The 19,973-nt window shown below is 37.0% G+C and overlaps 2 protein-coding genes across 8 annotated transcripts in view; one reads left to right on the top strand and one right to left on the bottom strand.

The window, feature by feature from the left end:
- LOC113096644 (H(+)/Cl(-) exchange transporter 3-like) overlaps positions 1-8,728 on the top strand; it is a 32,190-nt gene extending 23,462 nt beyond the window's left edge. For 2 of the 7 annotated variants that reach the window (XM_026262047.1, XM_026262049.1), the window contains 3 exons: positions 477-693; positions 2,884-2,959; positions 6,552-6,716. In XM_026262047.1, the coding sequence (XP_026117832.1) occupies positions 477-693; positions 2,884-2,959; positions 6,552-6,716 (458 nt within the window). Of the gene's footprint in view, positions 1-476; positions 694-2,883; positions 2,960-4,401; positions 4,461-6,551 lie in introns of all 7 variants that reach the window. The other 5 variants (XM_026262052.1, XM_026262051.1, XM_026262048.1 and 2 more) reach the window with 5 other exon arrangements.
- Positions 8,729-12,000: 3,272 nt separating this feature from the next.
- On the bottom strand, positions 12,001-19,401 carry LOC113096633 (microfibrillar-associated protein 3-like). Its single transcript, XM_026262020.1, has 3 exons — positions 19,257-19,401; positions 17,975-18,375; positions 12,001-14,315 (listed from the first exon to the last, which is right to left on the bottom strand). The coding sequence occupies exons 2-3, from the start codon at positions 18,252-18,254 to the stop codon at positions 13,435-13,437; spliced, it is 1,161 nt and encodes a 386-aa protein (XP_026117805.1). The 5' UTR covers positions 18,255-18,375; positions 19,257-19,401; the 3' UTR covers positions 12,001-13,434.
- Positions 19,402-19,973: the final 572 nt, after the last annotated feature.

Raw genomic sequence — 19,973 nt, 5'->3', positions numbered from 1 at the left:
ATATTAGTCATATATCAGCCATGATAGACTACCATTAAAAAAAGATCTTTTTTTATTATTTTTTATTTTATTTAATGGCCATACAGTTTAAATAAAATGTATATTTTAATTATTTTTTTTTTCGTACAGTTTACATTTGTTTTATTTTAAGGAAAAATACATAGTTGTAATTATTAAAGATTTATTGTCCCCAACTTTTGAATGGGAGTCTATATGTAAAGGTGGATTTTATTTTTTTATATATATATATATATCTTAATATGCATTTTAAATTAGAAAGGTCATGAAAATAATTACAAATAATCAGTTTCGTTTGTGCAAAATATATTTTTGAATTTTTTTCTCTTCTTTTTTTGGTGTAAAATGTCACCTGGATGTGTTTGTATCAGTTTATGAGGTTATTGTAGAAATACACATCAGAGTTTCTCTGTCCACAAAGATGACTGAAAGATGTTCTCTTTATTTCTTGTCTTCAGAAAACTCCCGGCGTAAGCAGGAGGGAATAGTGCTGAACTCACGGGTCTACTTTACCCAGCATGCCCCGACCCTCCCAGCCGACAGCCCTCGGCCGCTGAAGCTGCGCAGCATCCTGGACATGAGCCCCTTCACCGTCACTGACCACACGCCCATGGAGATCGTGGTGGACATCTTCCGCAAGCTCGGCCTGCGCCAGTGCCTCGTGACACACAACGGGTGAGTGTCCGCCGGGACGCCTCATTCCCTCCCCGTCTCCTGTGCAGTGTGTGTTTAAACTAACCAACGTCCCGTCAGCGCACACACACACACACGTGTCTGCTGATGGGCTTCAGTCGTGACGTCATGCATCGGAGGATTCACATGCATCTCTCCTGTTAAACCACTGACAAAACACACTTCCACTCACAGTAGAGTAGATCAGTCACACTATATTCAGTGATTTCACTGCTGTTACACGTTTTTTAATGCTTTTATTTGTATATTTAAGTTTATTAGTCGCCTGTCTTGAGATAAGATGCACAATCTCGCAGTGTCCCATGACTTGCAAGTATAAACAATTATAGTTATGTTAACCAACGGTTAAAGTGTTTCAAATTATTACTAATATTATTATTAAAAATATTACTATTATATTTCAATATTTAATTCATAATTCACCAAGACTGAAGGAATTGATGGTTGCTCAGAATTCACCTTTGCATCACAGGAATGAATTACATTTTAAAATGTTTAAATAATAAAAAAAAATTATTTAAATTGTAAATGATGTATTTATGAACAGATAAACCTGGAATGGACTGAGACCTTTTTTTTTTTTTTTTTTTTTTTTTCAGAGCTTATCCGATCATGAGCATCGGCAAAATTTTTCTTTCTTTTTTTTTTTTTATTTATTTATTTTTTTTAATCAACGTAGAATCTCTCTACTTCTGTGTGTTTACCTGATCATCAATCTTTGAATGTTAAACACATTTCTACTAAATACAGACAACTTCATTATGAAGAAAAATAACAGTTGAAAAAATTAGGTCTTCACGATTATTTGAACGCGATTAATCGCGATTGTGAGGCGTATTCAGTCAGTAAAAGCCGGTTCTGTGATTAGTAGTAAATCTCCATCACCTGCTTTCAGATGGAGCAGCATTTACTACACAAAGCCTCAGTTCTCCGACAAGCTACGCTACATCACATTCACAATCGCAGACGATATAATTGTAAGATTATGAAATCGACAAAAATGTTTCGCGATAATGATTGAATCTTCTGTTTATTCAGCTGCAGCGAGGGCTACTACTTGTGATCACAGAACTGTTCTTCACTGAAAGATACGCATGACAATCGCAGCTTCTGCCTAATCATAATTTAGTGCATTAGCGATGTAATTTTACTTAATTGTGCAGCCCTAGAAAAAATACCTTATCATAATCTAAAACAAAAATACTATTATAAACTAGGTTAGTGGATAATTCAGTAGCAAAATAATAATTTCTGCAATTTTTTTGTGTGTTGTGGACTAAATGTAAACATCTTTTATTTACAATATCTTACTCGGATAATAAAAAATAACATGCATTTAGTATGCTCTCTCTTATTTTAAAATTATTCACATTTTCACAGATTCTGCAAGGGGTTCCCAAACTTTGACATGCCACTGTACATTTAATTAATGCACAATACATAAACACTTTCAGGCCTCAAATATCAGTCTGCTTAATTGCATTTTGTCTCACATTTCATTGATTATTATATCGAGTCAGTTATTAAAGTTTTATCATTTAGCCTTTTTAGGAACATTTTTTTGAATTGCAACATTCAGCACATTTTTTTAAACCTAAAATGTTGATTAGTAAAACCACACTTTCGTTAACGTAATGTGAAGAGTTTTATAAAACCTCACCAAGGCAGCATTTATTTTGGTGGAAAATGCAGTAAAAACAGTAAAGTTAAGATATCTATTAAATAACTGCTCTCTCTTATTTCAGTATATCTGAAAATGTCATTTATTCACGTGATGCAAAGCTGAATTTCCAACAGCCATTAATTACTACTACCTAAGTTTATTAGTAATGTCAACCACATTTGTTTAATTTAAGCTTTTTAATGATATAAGTGTATTTATACTCCAATGTCCCTGTACGGTAAAGTCACTGCTCTTAATCTTAATCAAAGAATCATTTTTATTTCGCACACACTGTGACGGCTGATATTTATTACATTTTGATTCTGTTTAGTTCATTTGTTTAATTGCAACTCAGCGCCTGATTATTTTAATGATCTCTGTAAAGTTCTGTTCATATTGCTTCTGTTGTCTTGTTCCTCTTATGTTGTTTTGATTTCTATTTGTTTGTACTTGAGTTGTTGGTGTAATTTTTGTTTGCTAAGTGATGGTGGTCACGGTGTGTGTTGCAGGATTTTATTGGGCATCATCACAAAGAAGAATATTTTAGAACATCTGGAAGAGCTCAAGCAGCACGTGGAGCCCTTGGTGATTAGCCCCTCCCACTCTGCCTGTTAGACTCCGCCTCTTAGGAGGGACGCATGAAACTTGAGTGAAAAAAAGAAAAAGAGTTCTGGATCATGGTTGCCCCAAAATACCACTAGTTAGAGATGCTTAAACTGTACATGTTGTGTATGGATACATTTATTGTAATTCCTACTCACTTCTATTCACTGATGTCTGCGAGAGTTTTTATACCACTTAACTCTGAAATTGATCTCATTTTGAGATTTGAGGCAAAAACTTAATTGTGTGACAAAACTGAAATCGCAGTTATCGCGAGGCGGTGGAACTGTCCTGCATGTGGGGTCCAAACACTACATAAGGTGCACCAATTTGTGGCCAGTAACGTGTATTTAAGGAGTATTTTAACCTAAAAATGAAAATTTTATGAAGATGTGCTCACCCTCAGGCCATCTAAGATGTTGTTTCATCAGAACAGATTCGGAGAAATTTTGCTTTACTTCACTTGTTCACCAGTGGATCTTCTGCAGTGAATGGGTGCCATCAGAAAGAGTCCTAACAGCTGATTAAAAATGTCACAGTAATCCACAGCACTCCAGTCAATCAGCTAATATCTTGTGAAGTGAAAACCTGCATGTTCGTAAAATAAATAAATAATAATAATCCATCTAAGTGTTTTAAATTCTGGCTTAAATACAAGTGCATAATCATTAATAACACTTCCTCCAGCGAAAACGTCCATCTCCTGTCCTCTCACATCAAAATCCACCTTCAGATTTGTTTAGATCGGTTTTGTACCATTTTCATTTGTAAACCGTTCTTGATCTGTGCATATGTTTCTCCCGATTCAGATGAGACGACTTTTTAACTGGAGAAAGCAAGATTACTGGTAAAGGACTCAAATTTTAGCAATGGCTTAAGTTAAATACACCTTTTTTTCCACTTCTCAAGACATTAGTTGATGGACTGGAGTGGTGTGGATTATTGTGAAGTTTTTATCAGCTGATAGGACTATCTTTCTGACGGCACCCATTCACTTCAGAGGATCAAATGCTAACTTTCTCCAAGTCTGTTACAATGAAGCTATGAACTCATCGAGTCATCCTGGAAATTTAGAAACATTTTGACGTTAGTGAAGCTAAAGTTAAAAGCTTTTTGGACCCCGCTCCCAGGACTTTATTCGCCTGCAGACATAATGTCTCCTGTAAGATTTGCTTTCACTCAGCTTGTTGCTCCTGTCCTCGTCCACACCTGCAGGGTCCACTAGTCTGTCACATTAGCCCTGGTGTCTATGAAATGCACCTCTATGTAGCCCCTCCCTTTCAGTTCTGTGTTGTGCACGTGTACTCACAAAGCACTTCTAATACACATGCCGTGATGTCCTTCATCTGAATTTGATTTCTTTGTTTGTGTTCCTTTGCTAAATTCCTCTGGGGGGTGCCTGGTCTGCGTCGGCTGGGCTACAGATCGATGACATCTGACCCCTCGCGCAGCTCCGCCCTTAAACGATTGGCGAGTAACAGTCGTGTGTAGCGGGTTATTTTCTCATTCACCAACATATCTATCCATCTCTATAGTCATACTAGGATGCTGTGTTACTATTACGATTTGGTGTGACTCTAGAATCCTAGCACTTCCTGTAGTATGTAGTCAGCTGTTCCTGTCCCCTAAACCAACAGTCCTCACCTGTCTCGAGTCCCAAACCCTGTCCTCTTTCAGTCGTCTTGACGTTCGACCTTTTCACTCTCTTCCTGTCACAAACGTCTTGCAGGCATTTCACGAACATCTCACAAAGGCTTGACAATCATTTCACGAGCATTACATTCCTCTGGTTTGGATGGACTCTCGCAATCCCAGCTCTCGTCGAAATTGTCACACCTTTTTTCTGTGATGCAGACTGTCATCAAGCTTAAATCCCTTTTTCACAAGCAAAATCAAGAGCATATATAAAGTTAAAAGTTTGTCGAACACTTGCATTCGAAAGTTGATCAAGAAAAAAATTTGTGTTTTGGTATAGACATTGTATCTAGTTAGAAAAAAGCAGTTGAGGTGAAGCGTTACGTAATGTTTCAGAAGTAACATGTATTGCATTCTTAATTCACTTTAATTACTTTTGTACACTGTTACACAAATAAGTAACAAGGTAAAAGTAACAATGTGATAGCTTTTTAAAAATTTTTACACTTCCTCTTTTTTCTTTTTTTACTGTTCTCTCTTACTGTAATCGAGTAATGTATTGCACATATGTTGAAACATCTATATTTTTAAAGCTTATCAAGGAAAATTAGTGTTTATGTACAGACGCTGTATCCTTTTAGAAAACCAGTAATGTGCGTAAAGTGTTACATGTTTCATAATCACATTGATTTAGAAGTAACGCCTGAAGTATTGTATTACTCATTATAATTCAAACCATACTGCACAAGTTACTTTTATACACCTAACTAAACAAAAGTAGAGGAAAGTTACAACGTGGGGTAACTAATTGCTGCTTTAAAAAAAAACGTTACACTTTGTAACGCAGTAATGTCTGTACATTGCACATTAAAGTCTACCAAGAAAATTTATTCATCGAATTATATTTATTCAATGCAGTTTTTGCATTACTCTTTTGAATTCACACTAAAGTGCAAAAGTTGCTTCTAAACGCACAAATAATTTGGTGTGTGATGTAACTCTGTGTGACTAATTGCTTTTTAAAAAATAAAGTAATACTTTTTCAGCAGTAATGTGACACTGTAATGAAGTATTTCAACATAAAACTTTATTCACTTAGAAAAATACTGTTACGGGAAAAACGTAACAAGTAACACATTACAACATCACACTGTTTTAAAAGTAATTTGCTTCTAGTTGCATTGCATTAGTGGCATTTCTTAACACTCTAATGGCCAAGTTACTTTCGTACAAGTAATTAACACTCAAAGTAGGAGAAAATTAACGCTCTGGTTTAATTTTATATTTTTTAATTCAGTAATTCTTTTGAATACTACTGTAATGCAGGTACATTGCACGACTCTTTGTCTTTGCTTCAAATGACTGTTCTGAAATGCCACTATTTTTGGGGATTGGAGTAATGTAATGCTCATTGTGCTTAGAATTGTGTCTATGCTGCAAATGAGTGATGCAACATGACAAAACTTTCAAATTAGTAACGCAATAGTACTTTTTACGCTGTGAACAAATCAAATGCACAGATTCTATAAAGCCTTTAAATATGCTCTTGAATTTGTGTTGGCTTTCTCGTTCTCCAAGGCCAGAGTGTGTGGATGAGATGGAGGCTTTCACTCCCTCTGTTTTGCAAAACACTTGCTTTTCACTGTGTAGGTGCCGTCGGCTCATAGAAATAACATAGTGTAACACAACATAATCTTCCACATTCTCTGTCCTTCTTCAAACCAGAGACTGTCAGCTGTCTGTTGCCAAGGCTGAAGTATGGGGCCATCAAAATTGGTGCAAAGATTTGATTCTGAGGCAAAACGAAAATAGAGTTATTCAAAATGCATTTCGTTGGGATTTCCTTGCAAAACTTGGCAACAGAAGATGTTAGTCGTCTGCAAACGTGTCAAAAATGCACTAGTAAGTTTCTCTATCTCTTTCTGTCTCTCTTTTATAGGCGCCTCCTTGGTATTATTACAAAAAAAGATATCCTCCGTCATATGGCCCAGATGGCAAACCAAGACCCCGAGTCCATAATGTTCAATTAGCATCCTCCCCTTCCCACTATGAGGAAGATGAGAGAGAAGAGGAGGTCCGTTTACTGGACGATTCATCCCTCTGACCACACGCCCCTCCGGTACCCTGAACCGCCCGATAACAAAACAAAAAACACTACGCCAGATGGGACCCCACCTCTGGATACTTGCACAAGGCTCCAAAACGAGTCTTTCGAGGAAGAGTCTGGCTGCTTGAAAATCGTAATAATTTTGGGAGAAGCTTGAGTTTTGGACGTCCCAAGTGGATGAACTTTCTACAAACCCCTAACACGCTAAACTAACTCTCACGTGCACATGCAAAAACGCCCAAGACACCTTGCCGGGTCCTGCTTATTTGGCCTCTTAGCCTCCTGCCTGAAAAAAATGCATCATGAAGAGGTGAAAGGTCAAGATGAACCGCTGGAAACGCGAGGAGGGACCTTCACCGCTGACCGGCGTGACCCTCACTGCCCCACCAAAACCTGAAATGGACCCATAAAATTGTTTACTTGTAGTGTGTGAGAGGTACAAAAAAGATGGAAAACAAGACCGTTTTTGAACGCACCTCAACATTCCAGTCAGGATCTGATGCCGAGAAGCCGAAGAAACGTTCAGTGTCCCGTTCGTAATGGATACGTTGCCCGTGCAAGTGATTTTTGCAAGCGACCGGTGAGCATCAAGTATTCAGCATTGGGAGATGATCCAACACACAAGCGTGGGTTTTGGGAGGAGAACAAATCCTCTTCATTAATCGTCTTCGACCTCAACACTATGGCGGGATTGTAGGTAACGAGCCAAACGAGTCTGTCTGACTGGTCTTTGAGTGCCCACACTTTATGAAGTTCTGTGCTTTCCATTACTGGGAATGAAAAACCAAGACGCTTTTCTTTTACAGCTGCTATATTGGCTATTATATGTAAATGTACTACGCAAATCCAAATAGTTTAAAAATTAATAATGTGACTTGATCAACTTTTTTTAACTTTGCAAACAAGCATTAGTGTTCAAACTGCTGAATGTTGGCTCCAGTAAAATTGCCATTCTCTGTATGCTCACATTTTGTCCAACAAGTGTCTACTGCTGTTCATCCCCATCTGACTCATCAAATGTTAGATGGGCCTGAAATCATAAATTAAACATCTCCAATTGATTATCCACATCTGACAGCGAAAGGATAAATCCCACAAAGAAATGCCCAGGTCATAATTCAACCCAAAATAAAATATGTATTGGTGGTAATGAAAATGAAACCCATTTTCACACCATCATCATTTGCATTTTATTTGCGAACTTGATGTAAAAAAAAATGTTCCCAGTACTGAACCATATATGGCCAATCATCATGAAAATGCATTAAAAAATATAGGTTTAAAAAAACAAGCTTCATTATGCTAAATATTTTTCCTGGTTTAATATTGGGTGAAATATGACCCATGCCTTTTTTGTGAGTCTAAAAACTACATGTAAATACTGGCTATATGTATAAACCCAACTAAACGGTTTCTGGAGATTCGGGCACGACTGCACAGTTTTATTGGCACTGAAAAAGCGATGATGAAATGTGACTGTTAGAGATCATAAGAATGAGAACTCTAGTTTATTTTGTGATTTGCTGCTGTTGTTGCTTTTTTTTGGTATTCTCGGAAATTCATGGCACAGTTTTGCACAAATTTGACACTCGTGGTAACCACTGCTGTATCCCATTCTGTTTGATTCCCATTTTACGTTTGAATGACATATTCGTACGTAATTTCTTTTCCATAAACAAGGCCGAAGTGTTGTCTTTTAACTGATTGGTGAAATTCTGTCCTTTCGCATTGTTTCCAATGGTGACTGGCATTACCGTCTCCCTCCTCTGATTGATTGACAGTAAATGAGTCAATGTGGGCGGGGCCTATGTGTTCGCATTAGCAGTTAATGTTCTTCTGTTAATCCGTAAAGAAAACAATATTATGTATTGATCTCATTTTTGTTTTGTTTTTTTATTTAAACTAGTGCTAGAGTTGTACAATATGGAGAATTTTATGTATGATTGATGGTTTGATTGTACATTAAAAAAACAAATGTGTAAAGATTAAATCGTTTTAAATGAAGAGTAGATCCTGTGTTTGCGTTGTATTTTAAATGGGATTTTATCACTAAATGATTCAGAACATACTTAATTATTTACAATGTTTTTCGAAAACAATGTGTATGAAATCAGGCAGATGATACATTAACAAGCCCCTCTGTAAAAGCATTTATAAAACTAAAGTTTGGTGTAGGTAAGTGCTGCTAAAGTGGAGAAAACTCATTTTGAGAAATCGGCCTTTGAAGATGTGTTACTGAATTGTACAGACTCAAATAGATAAACCGCTTAAAAGTTGAGCAACCTGTTATAAAAAAAAAAAAAGTGTTTGCCTGTAGCATCTTAACATAAAAAAGCATAAACATACTTAAACATGTTAAAGTGATAGATATATATTACTAGTAGTACTGGTTTAAAAAAAAAAAAATACTGCACCACTTTATTTGCTTGTTGAATGCGACTGTATGGTCTCTAAACTTTATAGGTTTTCTTATGAACATAATGTTAAAGATGGTAATGGTCTACTTAAGCGACTGCTAATTTCACACAGTGTTCTATAAGCTTAAAAGGCTAATTTCCACTGTCGTCTTTAAATGTGTGATTTCTGAATTTGTAGAGCCGTTGAGAGGTCGTTCCACACTGTGTGCAAGCGTATGGTTTCTCTTGTGTGGTTGCACAGGTCATTAGCATCTGCACCAGACTTTCCTGCCTGAGGACAGGCTGTCTACACTCACACGCACACACATCAGAAATTTGTATGTTGTGAGACGAACTGGCCAGGGGTTCAGAAAGGGTGAAAACCTTGTGTGATGACAGACCAAGACGCGCATCATTCTGAAACTGACTTCTCTTCTGCTTGCTCTCAGTTTGACTCTAAGATCAGCACTTTTTCATTCTCCTTACAGAAGCAAATTACCATGGATCCCAGATTCTTGTCTCGAGTTTGAAGGAACAAATCATTTTCAAGTGTTTAACTATTTGATGTCAAATTGAATTATTTAAGCTTTTTAATAGATTAAGATGCAAGCATGAAATGGTTTGTTGCATCTGTTTTCCAGGAAATGCAAAATTGCTAATTTTCATAAGCCAAAAGTGAAAGCTCTTTACCTTTATGAAGCATGTTCACATTTATCTGTCAGCTATAATGGAATTAAAACATTTAATGAAAGATGCTTTACAGTATTTAGTCAAAATTTGACTCGTTCATTTGAGTTATTTTACAAAACAGTAAATTTCCCCGGTATTCATTTTAAAAGTATCAGTGGTAATCAGCTTCTTTTTTATTTTTATTTTTTTGGTGGATCTAAGTGAAGTTGTATGCAGCACGCTCAAGAGTTTCATTGTTCCACTGTGTGGCTGCTCAAAGGGACTTTTCCCGTGTGTATTTGTGGCTGTTCCCAGAGGAAACCTTTCATTTGAATGGGTTTTCAGAATAGCTTTCAGCCTCTTTTCATCTGCAAATGTTTTGCTCTCTGAACATGTAAATGCATCATGGCAGTGTTTGTGCAGGTGGATCTGCAGATGCTCTGTACGCGGAAAATAACACGTGCAACAACACAGTCTTTCTAATGTTTGTTATCTTTAGACTTTATAGTCTGCCAGTTCATATAAACATCAGAATGTGTTTTTAGGTGGCCCTTTGTTGACAGGTCTCTAATATCTGGTGTAAACATGTTAGCATTTACTCATAGGTAGTCAGTTCTTTTTAATGAAGTTGTGTTTTTCCCCTCACTTTTGATATTTAAATAAGCAGATTCACAGGGAAACACTTTCGCTAGATGATGCACACGGAAATAAACCTGCTTTAGTTTTCGAGCCTAGTAATTTGTAATACAAGACTTTGTGTGTGTGTGTGTGTTTGATGAATGTTAAGTTTGGCAGTTAAATGGTCGTGCTGTTTTAAACCTGCAATGAATTTAAAGATGAGTCATATGAAAACTACCGTGCTGAAGGCATGAGTATGGTTTCTACACCGATTGGCATGTGTTCGTGGCTCCTGAGGTTTCCCAGCTGTAAAGAAAATGTTGCTACACTGATTCTTACCGTGAATGGATGCACATTAAGCACAAAGAACATTTCTTCTGCTTAATCTTGATTCTAACCACTGATCTGCTTCGATGGACCGATTGTAACATGCATATATTGGACAATCCAGTCGATTCCAAAGAAACAGAAGATCGAGTTCTGCTCTGCATTTCTTTTCAATGAAGAATCTCTGAACAATTTTCATCAGATTTTCTTTCTTATTATCCAGTAATTAGCATCACACACCGCGGATAGCACACAAGAGGTCTGCTAAAGATCGCTTCATCTGGAAAGCGTCCGATAGATGTCTTTTAAGATGTCAGTTTAAAGCTGCAGTAGGTAACTTTTGTAAAAATATATATATATTTTTTTTACATATTTGTTAAACCTGTCATTATGTCCTGACAGTAGAATATGAGACGGATAATCTGTGAAAAAATCAAGCTCCTCTGGCTCCTCCCAGTGTCCTATTGCCATTTGCAGAAACTCCATCGCTCCCGGTAAGAATAGCCAATCAGAGCTGTGGCCCGTAACTTTGTTTGTGTTCAAAATGTAAAAAAAAAAAAAGTATATAATAAGCGAGTAAACCACCATGAATCCATTTTCCAAACCGTGTTTTTAGCTTGTCTTGAATCACTAGGGTGCACCTATAATAAGTGTTTATATTCGGACTATTTTAGATTGCTTCGGGGATACCACGGCGGAGTAACCCAGTACCTTCCTGATTCTTCATAGACATAAACAGAGAAAAGTAGTTCCGGCTACGATGTTCTTCCGCAAGACGCAAGCAGTTCTGTTTATTAACCGCTAGAGCGTCAAAAGTTACCTACCGCAGCTTTAACATACAACTCAAAATCAAAAAATTGGCATTTTGATGCTGATATTTACATATTTTATGAAATTACTTTTATCAAATGCAGTTTATCATTGACTGACAAGCCACACGGAATTATTCCACTTACATTACACTCAAGATTTTATTTAATTTCATGCTATCAATGCAGCGTTACTACTACTAATCAAATATTTTTACTTAAGAAATCTACTTTTCTATGTAAAATTAAATGTAAATTTTGAATCTTGCATGAACTATTCCTTAAAATCAGACAATTGAGGACATATCCACGTGCAAATCAATAAACACTTTCCCCACAATCTCGATCAAGGCCGAGTTCAATAATGCATTCAGCTCTTCAAACAACAATAAGCATGATGATGAAATTGTGATGATACAAAGGCTTATGAAAAGATCCGAGTAAATGAAGACACACAGGAAATCATGGGTATACAGCAGCTTTATTTCACTACTTAAACAGCCATCGCTTCCTCTGACAATCCTGACCAGGAACATTCGTAATGGCTAGTGCTTAACCAGTTAGCTAATTTACAGCAGTGCAGTTGACTGCTAGATTACTCTAAAAGTAGAGCCCCCCCCCCCCAAAAAAAATCAAGATCAACACTGAGGAATTCTAACTTGTTAGCACTGAAACTAAAAGGTAAGCCTTTTTAAGAAGCAAAACTGTGTTTCTAGGACATCAGAAGAGATTCAGCATTTTTATTGGGGCTCCGTTATAAAGGACTCTCTGTTTGATCCTCAAAGAAAAAGAAAAAAACCTAACTGTGCATTTGAAATCAAAAGTAATACAGTAGTATTACTAATGTAATAACACCATCGTTACAGTAACAGTATAAAGACTCCAGTGGAAACTAAACTGAAGAAGTCTAGAAATCTCAAACTGAAATTTCTACAGTGTTATTCAATTATCAAAGCCTGACGCAAATGATAAATAACACATAGCAGACGAGATCGCACGAACAAAAGCTTCGTCTCTCCGAATCCAGCGCTGAAAACAGATCGACATGCGTTCTTCATGCATTATAAGAGGGAATTACTGTGCACGTCACTTCTGAAATATTTTCACAAATGCTTGATTTCTACTCAATGAAAAATGCACTTCGACCTCAAACAGTAAGAGTTTTACTTTCAGCCAAATTGTATTAATCAGTCGTTCCTTCTCATTCACTTGTGAAATGAATAATCTGTAACTACATCCGACAGAACTACTTTCTGTCTGCTGCTTATGATGTGAGATGTGAGCTTTGTGTCCCTCAGTAGACCTAGTTTCTGTTTACTACGGGAAAAGAAAAAAGAAATCATGCGCAAACCTGGATTTTCTAAATAAATAGAGAACATCACTCTAAAATACATTCAGCATGAGTATTCATTGTCATGGGATATTTAACTTACACAGGTCAATCTCACAAAGAAATTACAAGGTTATATTTTACCACAAAATTGAACAATTTTTAGGTCTAATAATATTTTTTAAGGGATTGTGACTACCGTTTTGAGTGAATTACATTACTGTAATGTTTAAAAAATGTAATGAGACCATTTCATGCATTAGAATAGATTTTATAAATGGAGGGTTGTCACCAAAATGTCAGCATAATCAAGAAACTATTAAAAATGGGCTTTATTTGCTTTATGCAAAATATGAATCTGTTTTTTTTTTTATTAAATTTTTTTTTTAGGTAAAATACGACCCAGAAATTTGAGTTTTGAGAGATTGACCCGAACACAAATGCCACGCTTCCTCATCTTTCCTAAGATGGCTTATAGAAAGCAACTTCTGAGAAGAAAAACTAATCTTGACCTTTTCGTTCCCCAAGAAAATGCATAGCGAGGTCATTATCCTTCCTTCAGGATATTACACATGGCTTTCATAAATGACTTGGGTTTTCTGTGCAACACCATCATCTTGTACAGACTCCGCCTTGTTTTCCTTAGACTCCGCCTCCAGAGCCAGCTGAGCCAATGGGGGTGGAGAGGAGACTATGTTGGAAAGAGGCGGAGCTTCTATGTTACAGCATTCTGCTGCAGCCAACGGTGGATGAACCGAAACCTGAATAGCTATGTGCTGAGGTTGCTCGTGAAGCGACGCATCGTCCGAGTCCACGGCGGGAGAATCGCTGCGTTCCCTTTCTCTCGCCCGCTCTCTTTCATGCAAGATCGTGAAAACATCATCAGAAGTGCCGGCAGCTGTCAAGTCGTGACCCTCGGGTGCTTGCCGGACAAAAGTGTGTCTCATTTCCTCCACGCCGACAACCTCGAGGATCTCCTCCATGAAGGTGCGGCAGTTCATGATCAGCGGCGGGAGCGGTATGCTACGTGCTAACTCCTCGATGTAGCGCGCAAACTCCATGGTCTTGAACTGCGTGACCTTCGCCAGCTCCAGCGTTTTTGCCGAGGTAATGATAGGAATACGTTTCGCGATCTCAAAAGCCTTTTGCAGCTTCTCTGCACCTTCCGTGCGGAAGAAGTCGTTGATGGCCTTCTCGGTTTTCTTCAGATGGCTGCTCATCATGCAAAGGCGAGTGATGTTCAGAATCATGATGATGGTAAACGTCACTAGACACACCACCATGTAATACACACCCATATCTCCGTTGGTGAAGACCACGCGCAGAGTCACTGTGCAGTTGGCCTTGCCGTGAGCGTTGGACGCCACGCACGTGTATTTGCCGCGGTCTGCGAACGTGATGCTGGTGATGTTGAGGACGCCGTTGTCCAGAATCCACCATTTTCCATCTGCAAAAAAAGAGAGAGAAAAATCACTTACTGAAGACTGACGGTTCGATTTGTTCACTGAAACCAGACTGAATGAACTTGAAATGTAGGGCTGCACAATTAATCAAATTTTTAAATCGCGATTACAATAGGTCCAGATCAGAATATTCGATTATTCGAATATTCGTTCGGTGGGTTGGCATTTTATTTTACATTTTGAGATTCTAATAGTAGTTTTACTTATTTTTTAACACCTGGCATGATTCAGGGAGAGAGGATAAAAATGCAGAAGACCTCAGCTGTGTGGGAGCACTTTAAATTGTGGACAAGACAAAGGCAGTGTGCAGGATATGAAAATTGAAACTTGCCTACCGCAGCAACCCACCATGCGTGAAGTCGACTGGATGAACGGTTCTCGACATAATAAAAATGCAAACAGACAGACACGGAGATTCCTGCCTTTATTAGAGAGAAGAATATGTTCAGCCCCTCCCTTTTGAAGCTTCAAATATTCGGTGTTGATTACTACCGAAGCTTCAAGGCACAAAAAATGGTGTTCGGACCAGCCCTAGATTACAATTATGGATGCCAAAATTATGCAACTGTTCAAAGCGCCAATTAATCGTTCGAAGTCCACTTGTTATTCTGCGTGCTTAAGATGCATCTACACGATATCTCGAGGGTTTTTCCAATCATTTTAATATTAGTATAACATTACAATACCATTCATATTTTTTTACATTTAAAGAAACCAATCCTATGTACATTGCACTAAAGGTTTTTCAGTTAGTGTTTTCAGCTTGTTTATTTTCATATAAAAATAAGGCATGCAGTTGCATCAAACAATGGTATAAACGATGTAAATTGTGATAATAGTAATTAATAAATTGCAATTACAATTTCAGGGGAAATTTGACAATGATTTCTGTCATAATCGTGCAGCCCTACTTGAATGAAATATACAAAAAAAAAAATCATTAAAGCCTTTGACTTGTGACAAAGACTACTCCATTTGTCAGTATATTCTGGCCAAGAATTGTCTTATAGTGAGTCAAGATCGTAATATCACCACAAAGTTTAGTTATGACTGGTAAATGTATCAGTAATTACCCAACTTTAAATGGATATTGAATAGTTATTTCGATTAATTGCACAGCCCTAACGACAATTATAAAATATACAATTCAATTTACACCAGTCATACAAAAAGAAAAAAAAACATCCAATGCTTCATTTAGTAGATCTAAAGTGGAAAAATCTTATGTCAAAAAGGTACATCGCCATCTTAAACCTGAAGTAATCTGAAAACACCTGAGGTTGTAATTACGACTTCCAAACGAGGACATAAACATACCATTAGATACGAAAGACATCGTAAGTGATCTACCACTGTTTGTTTTGTTTTACTTGCAATTAGGGTCATTTATATGAAATAAGTGATATTGCCATAAAACAGCATTAAAAAGTCAAATATCAATAGTAATGTATATCTGTGCAAAAACACCTGAAGAAATTAACAGAAATGTGTGTAGACTTTGAAATCATAATTTCCAAAAGCAATAAGCACTAAAACAACTCAAAGCGAAACCTGCAGCTCTGGCTCACGGATATATCATTTTTTCTTCCTCTTATCTTCTAAGATCTGAGATCTAGATCATCTGACGCCAGTAACCTGACATGGACTGATTAAATCCAACCATTAACCCATCTGCAAAACTGCTGAAAATAGCAACCCACTAACTTGTACAGTTTAAACCAATCACATAAGAGCGTGCCATATCAGAATCAAGATGCCAGAACAAATAGTTCCCTTTTTTTTTTAGGTTATAATGCAAGAAAGGGAACTTGATATTACAACAAAATGTTCACACTGAATAAGCTGATGGGGGAGGTCACATGCAAAGTGAAACTGTGATAAAAGGTTAAAATCTAGGTGTGCAAATCAGGTTTTACATGAACAATAACCACCTTTCCACCAAATAAAGAACATAGTTGAAGACAACATGACTAGACATGTTTCCAGACTAACCAGTGTGAATATAAACACCCTTCTTGTAAACCCAGTTCCTCAAGATGAAAGTACAAAATGTTCTGTGAACAATGCAGACATGATTAATCGACTTTGCATAACCCACAGACATGCATTTACATAAAGACAATGATCTAGGGTTGGTTTATGCCTCGTTTGGAATTTAAACGTACACCTTAAAACGTACACCTTAAAACCTTGTCCAAAGGATGCATATAAATTACGCACAAGCCACCTGAGTTTAAAGCGCTGATGGGAATTTATTAAATCCATTTTTGGCACCAGTCCATCAATGCATTACTTACTGGCAGCTAACTGTGGTCATTTAATCAGACCTTCACGAAACAATTCAGCAATGCATTATGTAAGTAAAGTAAAATCATTTGATCTTTAACTTCTGTCTATCAGCTGTTTGTGCAAAGTCAATGATATTAAATTAAAATGGACTATTTACTTTCATTATGCTAAATCTTGATCTTATTGTGAATGAATAACATGCAATGACAAATCAAATTAGCTTTCCCTTTCATTTGATGTAATTCAGGCCCAAGTGCTGCTTATTTAACAGAAATTGAATTGAAAAAGAGGAACTGCAGAGGAACTGGTGAGCTAGTGATGTAATGCTGCATTTCTCCAAATCTAATGAAGAAAACCTCATCTACATCTTGGATGACCGGAGTACATTTTCAGCAAATTTTCATTTTTGGGTGAACTATTCCTGCGATATAAATTCAAGCCTGCAGTGTCTTTCGGTTCATAAATGCGGTGCAGGATGAAACCCTTCAAACTGTCTTTAGTTCACACTAATTCTTCACAGAGTAACACTCCCAGTCAAAATTCACTAGCCAGGCTCAACTGAAGAGCAGGAAGTTTTCTGTGTCACTTCAGTTAAAAGACTGTAAATATTTTTTCATTAACTAAGCATGCACGACACCATCGGTAATCCTCCAAAAGTCACTCACCAGGAGCTCAAATCCATAACACTCCAGCTGGGAGTCACGTTTTACATCACCAGATTTAGAGATCAAATGGCTGCATATTTCAGATTAATCTCGAAAGAGTGGATGTAATAAATAATCACGGAAAATATCCACAGTCTTCATTCCCAGAACAAATAAAACATTAAGTGCCTTTATACATTTAAGAAAATAAACCTAAAAATCAGTTAAAAAACAAAAACAAACATGGCATTTGTATCAGCACATTAGAACGATTTCTGAAGGGTCATGTGACACTGAAGCCTGGAGTAATGATGCTGAAAATTCAGCTTTGCATCAGTGAAATTAATTGCATTTTAAAATGGTTATAATAGATGTAAATAATATTTCACAATACTATTGTTTTTCTCTATTTTATATAAAATAAATGCAGCCCTGGTGAGCAGAAGGCCGCACAAACTTTTGAACGCTAATGTAAAAAAGTAAAAAAAAAAAAAAAGGTTGTTATAATGAAATCCTTTGTTTGGTTGTAAATATTCACAGATGTCTTCCCACTTGCTTGAAGCAATGACTAAACTGAACACTACCTGCCATACACTATTATAATGGAAGTAACCTTAATTACACGACGTAGATCAGATTTATATTAAGTGTAAATGGATTAGGTGCAATGATATATGAGAATGCATTGGTGATTTTTACAGTAAACATACCACTTTTCTTAACGTCAAGCAGGTGTCCGTGCGAGTTGAACCACTGGATATTTGGAAAAGGGTCGCCGGTGATATTACAGTCAATTAATGCACAGTTCCCCTCGCGGGCGATGATCTGGTTTACTTTGCTGAGCACCACAGGAACCAAGCCGTCCCCATCTGCCTCCGTCCCGTTCTCTCCTCGGCCTCCATCCACCACAGAGATGTTGAAAGCCTCTGCCACACAGAAACCAATCGCGGCCACTAAATAAATGATCACGTATCCGTTCACCTGGTTCATTTTCTCTAGCTTTCTGTAACAACCCTCAGGATAAGATGTTATTCTCCACCGGTCCTCATGTTACGGTCACTGGGTATTTTTGAGCTGGAGAGAGCACAAACTGTCCATGCTCCTTCCTCCACTGAAAACACAAAACACATTGAGAACAAATGAATGAAAACATCTGTCAAGATGGCCTTTTAACTCAAGTGTAGCACACAAAAGCGGTGACTCCTCCTCCTTCTGTGTGAGCTTAACAAACAAGAATAAAATGACGTGCAAAAATATAAATAAAAATGACTCATATTTGTGCGGCGGAAATCGTCATATAATGGTTTAAAAAGTCAAATAAAGCCATTTAACAGGATGGTTATTTATAACACTCACACATTTAGTCTGTATTTGACGTTATATTGCACAACCAAACAATGTGCAAATTGATATTAATACATTTATAAAGAAAATGAAAAGAAAACAAGTTAAAAAGGATATTAATACACGTTAATAATATGACTTAACGTCCGTTAACGTTACATTAAACGCAATGGTAAACCGCTCGTACTATTAGCCTAATGTGGGTTTAAAATATCATACGCGCAACAAATCGATTGATTTACTAAACGTTAATGTATAAACCAACGACGACAAGGTTTATGTTGTTTGGCAGTGATATTTAAACAGTTTTAACGCCCGAATCATATCTGACCAGCTAAAATCTGTTGAAAACAGCTCAAGCTAACTGCGGCTAACTAACGTTAGCCATATGACTACACCACGGAAGACACATATGATACAGATTTTTATTTATTTATTTTTCACATTCAACGGCTTTAACCCATACCATTCAACGTTAAGAAGAAATATAACACCTTAAGTTTACATATATTTTACGTGAATAGAGAAACACAGTCACAGTATAAGACGCTGCTAGCCGAAAACAGCCGCGTTTCCTTTGGTTAAATTTTTTTTGGTAAAACGGTTACATGTTCAGCGCTATTTAACGAGATTAACACCATCACGTACCCGTTGTTATTAATCGATGCTCGTCCTGAAATGTGAAGCTCTGGGTCTGTTTCTAGTTGGGAGCCGATGATAATGACCCAGAAATAATGCGCTGTGAACGGATCCGAGTGACGCGTTATGTGTTTGGTCTTTAGCTCCTCCCATCATCTCAGTCTGACTGCTTCTCCACTAAAGTCCCTGCAGTGTTTGTTTTTACCCAACTGACCCAGTTCTTCCAGTAATTGGTTGTGCATCTGACTTTGTCATCAAGCTTGGCTCATTTCCTCAGTTAACAGGTTTTGCATGTAACTTACTGTGAATGAGGAATCTTTTCCTTATGAAAGAATACAATGCCATTCCTGTGGTATACTATATACTACATACAGAGCTGTGTAGATTACTTGGAAAGTGATTAAGTGACAGTTAACCAATGACCAACCGTGAACATGCAAATGTGATACTGAATTATTAAATACTTATTTTAAAATCCCAGGAGTACATCAAATAAAAAATATCAGGTGAAAGATGTGTAAATATTGTAACGTAATCTGTTATTACCCCTGATTGCATACAATACATATAGTATGGCACCTCTGACAACTATCATGGTAATCATTCATTACTCCAAAGTACAATCTGATATGAGCACTGTATTGTTATATATGCATTCCCCCTTGGACATATATAAAGAAATATTAACCTAAAGGTCGTGCCATTGTTTTGTTTTTTTTACATGGT

Source organism: Carassius auratus, unplaced genomic scaffold (assembly GCF_003368295.1).
Source record: "Carassius auratus strain Wakin unplaced genomic scaffold, ASM336829v1 scaf_tig00216014, whole genome shotgun sequence".
NCBI lineage: Eukaryota > Metazoa > Chordata > Actinopteri > Cypriniformes > Cyprinidae > Carassius > Carassius auratus.
Note: the sequence above shows the minus strand (reverse complement) of the source record. Positions and strands in the feature narration are given on the sequence as shown.

Bases quoted from the DNA above. Each gene is read 5' to 3' on its own strand.
- LOC113096633 (XM_026262020.1), bottom strand. From the start codon at position 18,254: ATGAACCAGGTGAACGGATACGTGATCATTTATTTAGTGGCCGCGATT. The intron at 14,316-17,974 runs GTATGTTTACTG...CTTTTTTTGCAG, and splicing joins GCTTGACGTTAAGAAAAGTG to ATGGAAAATGGTGGATTCTG.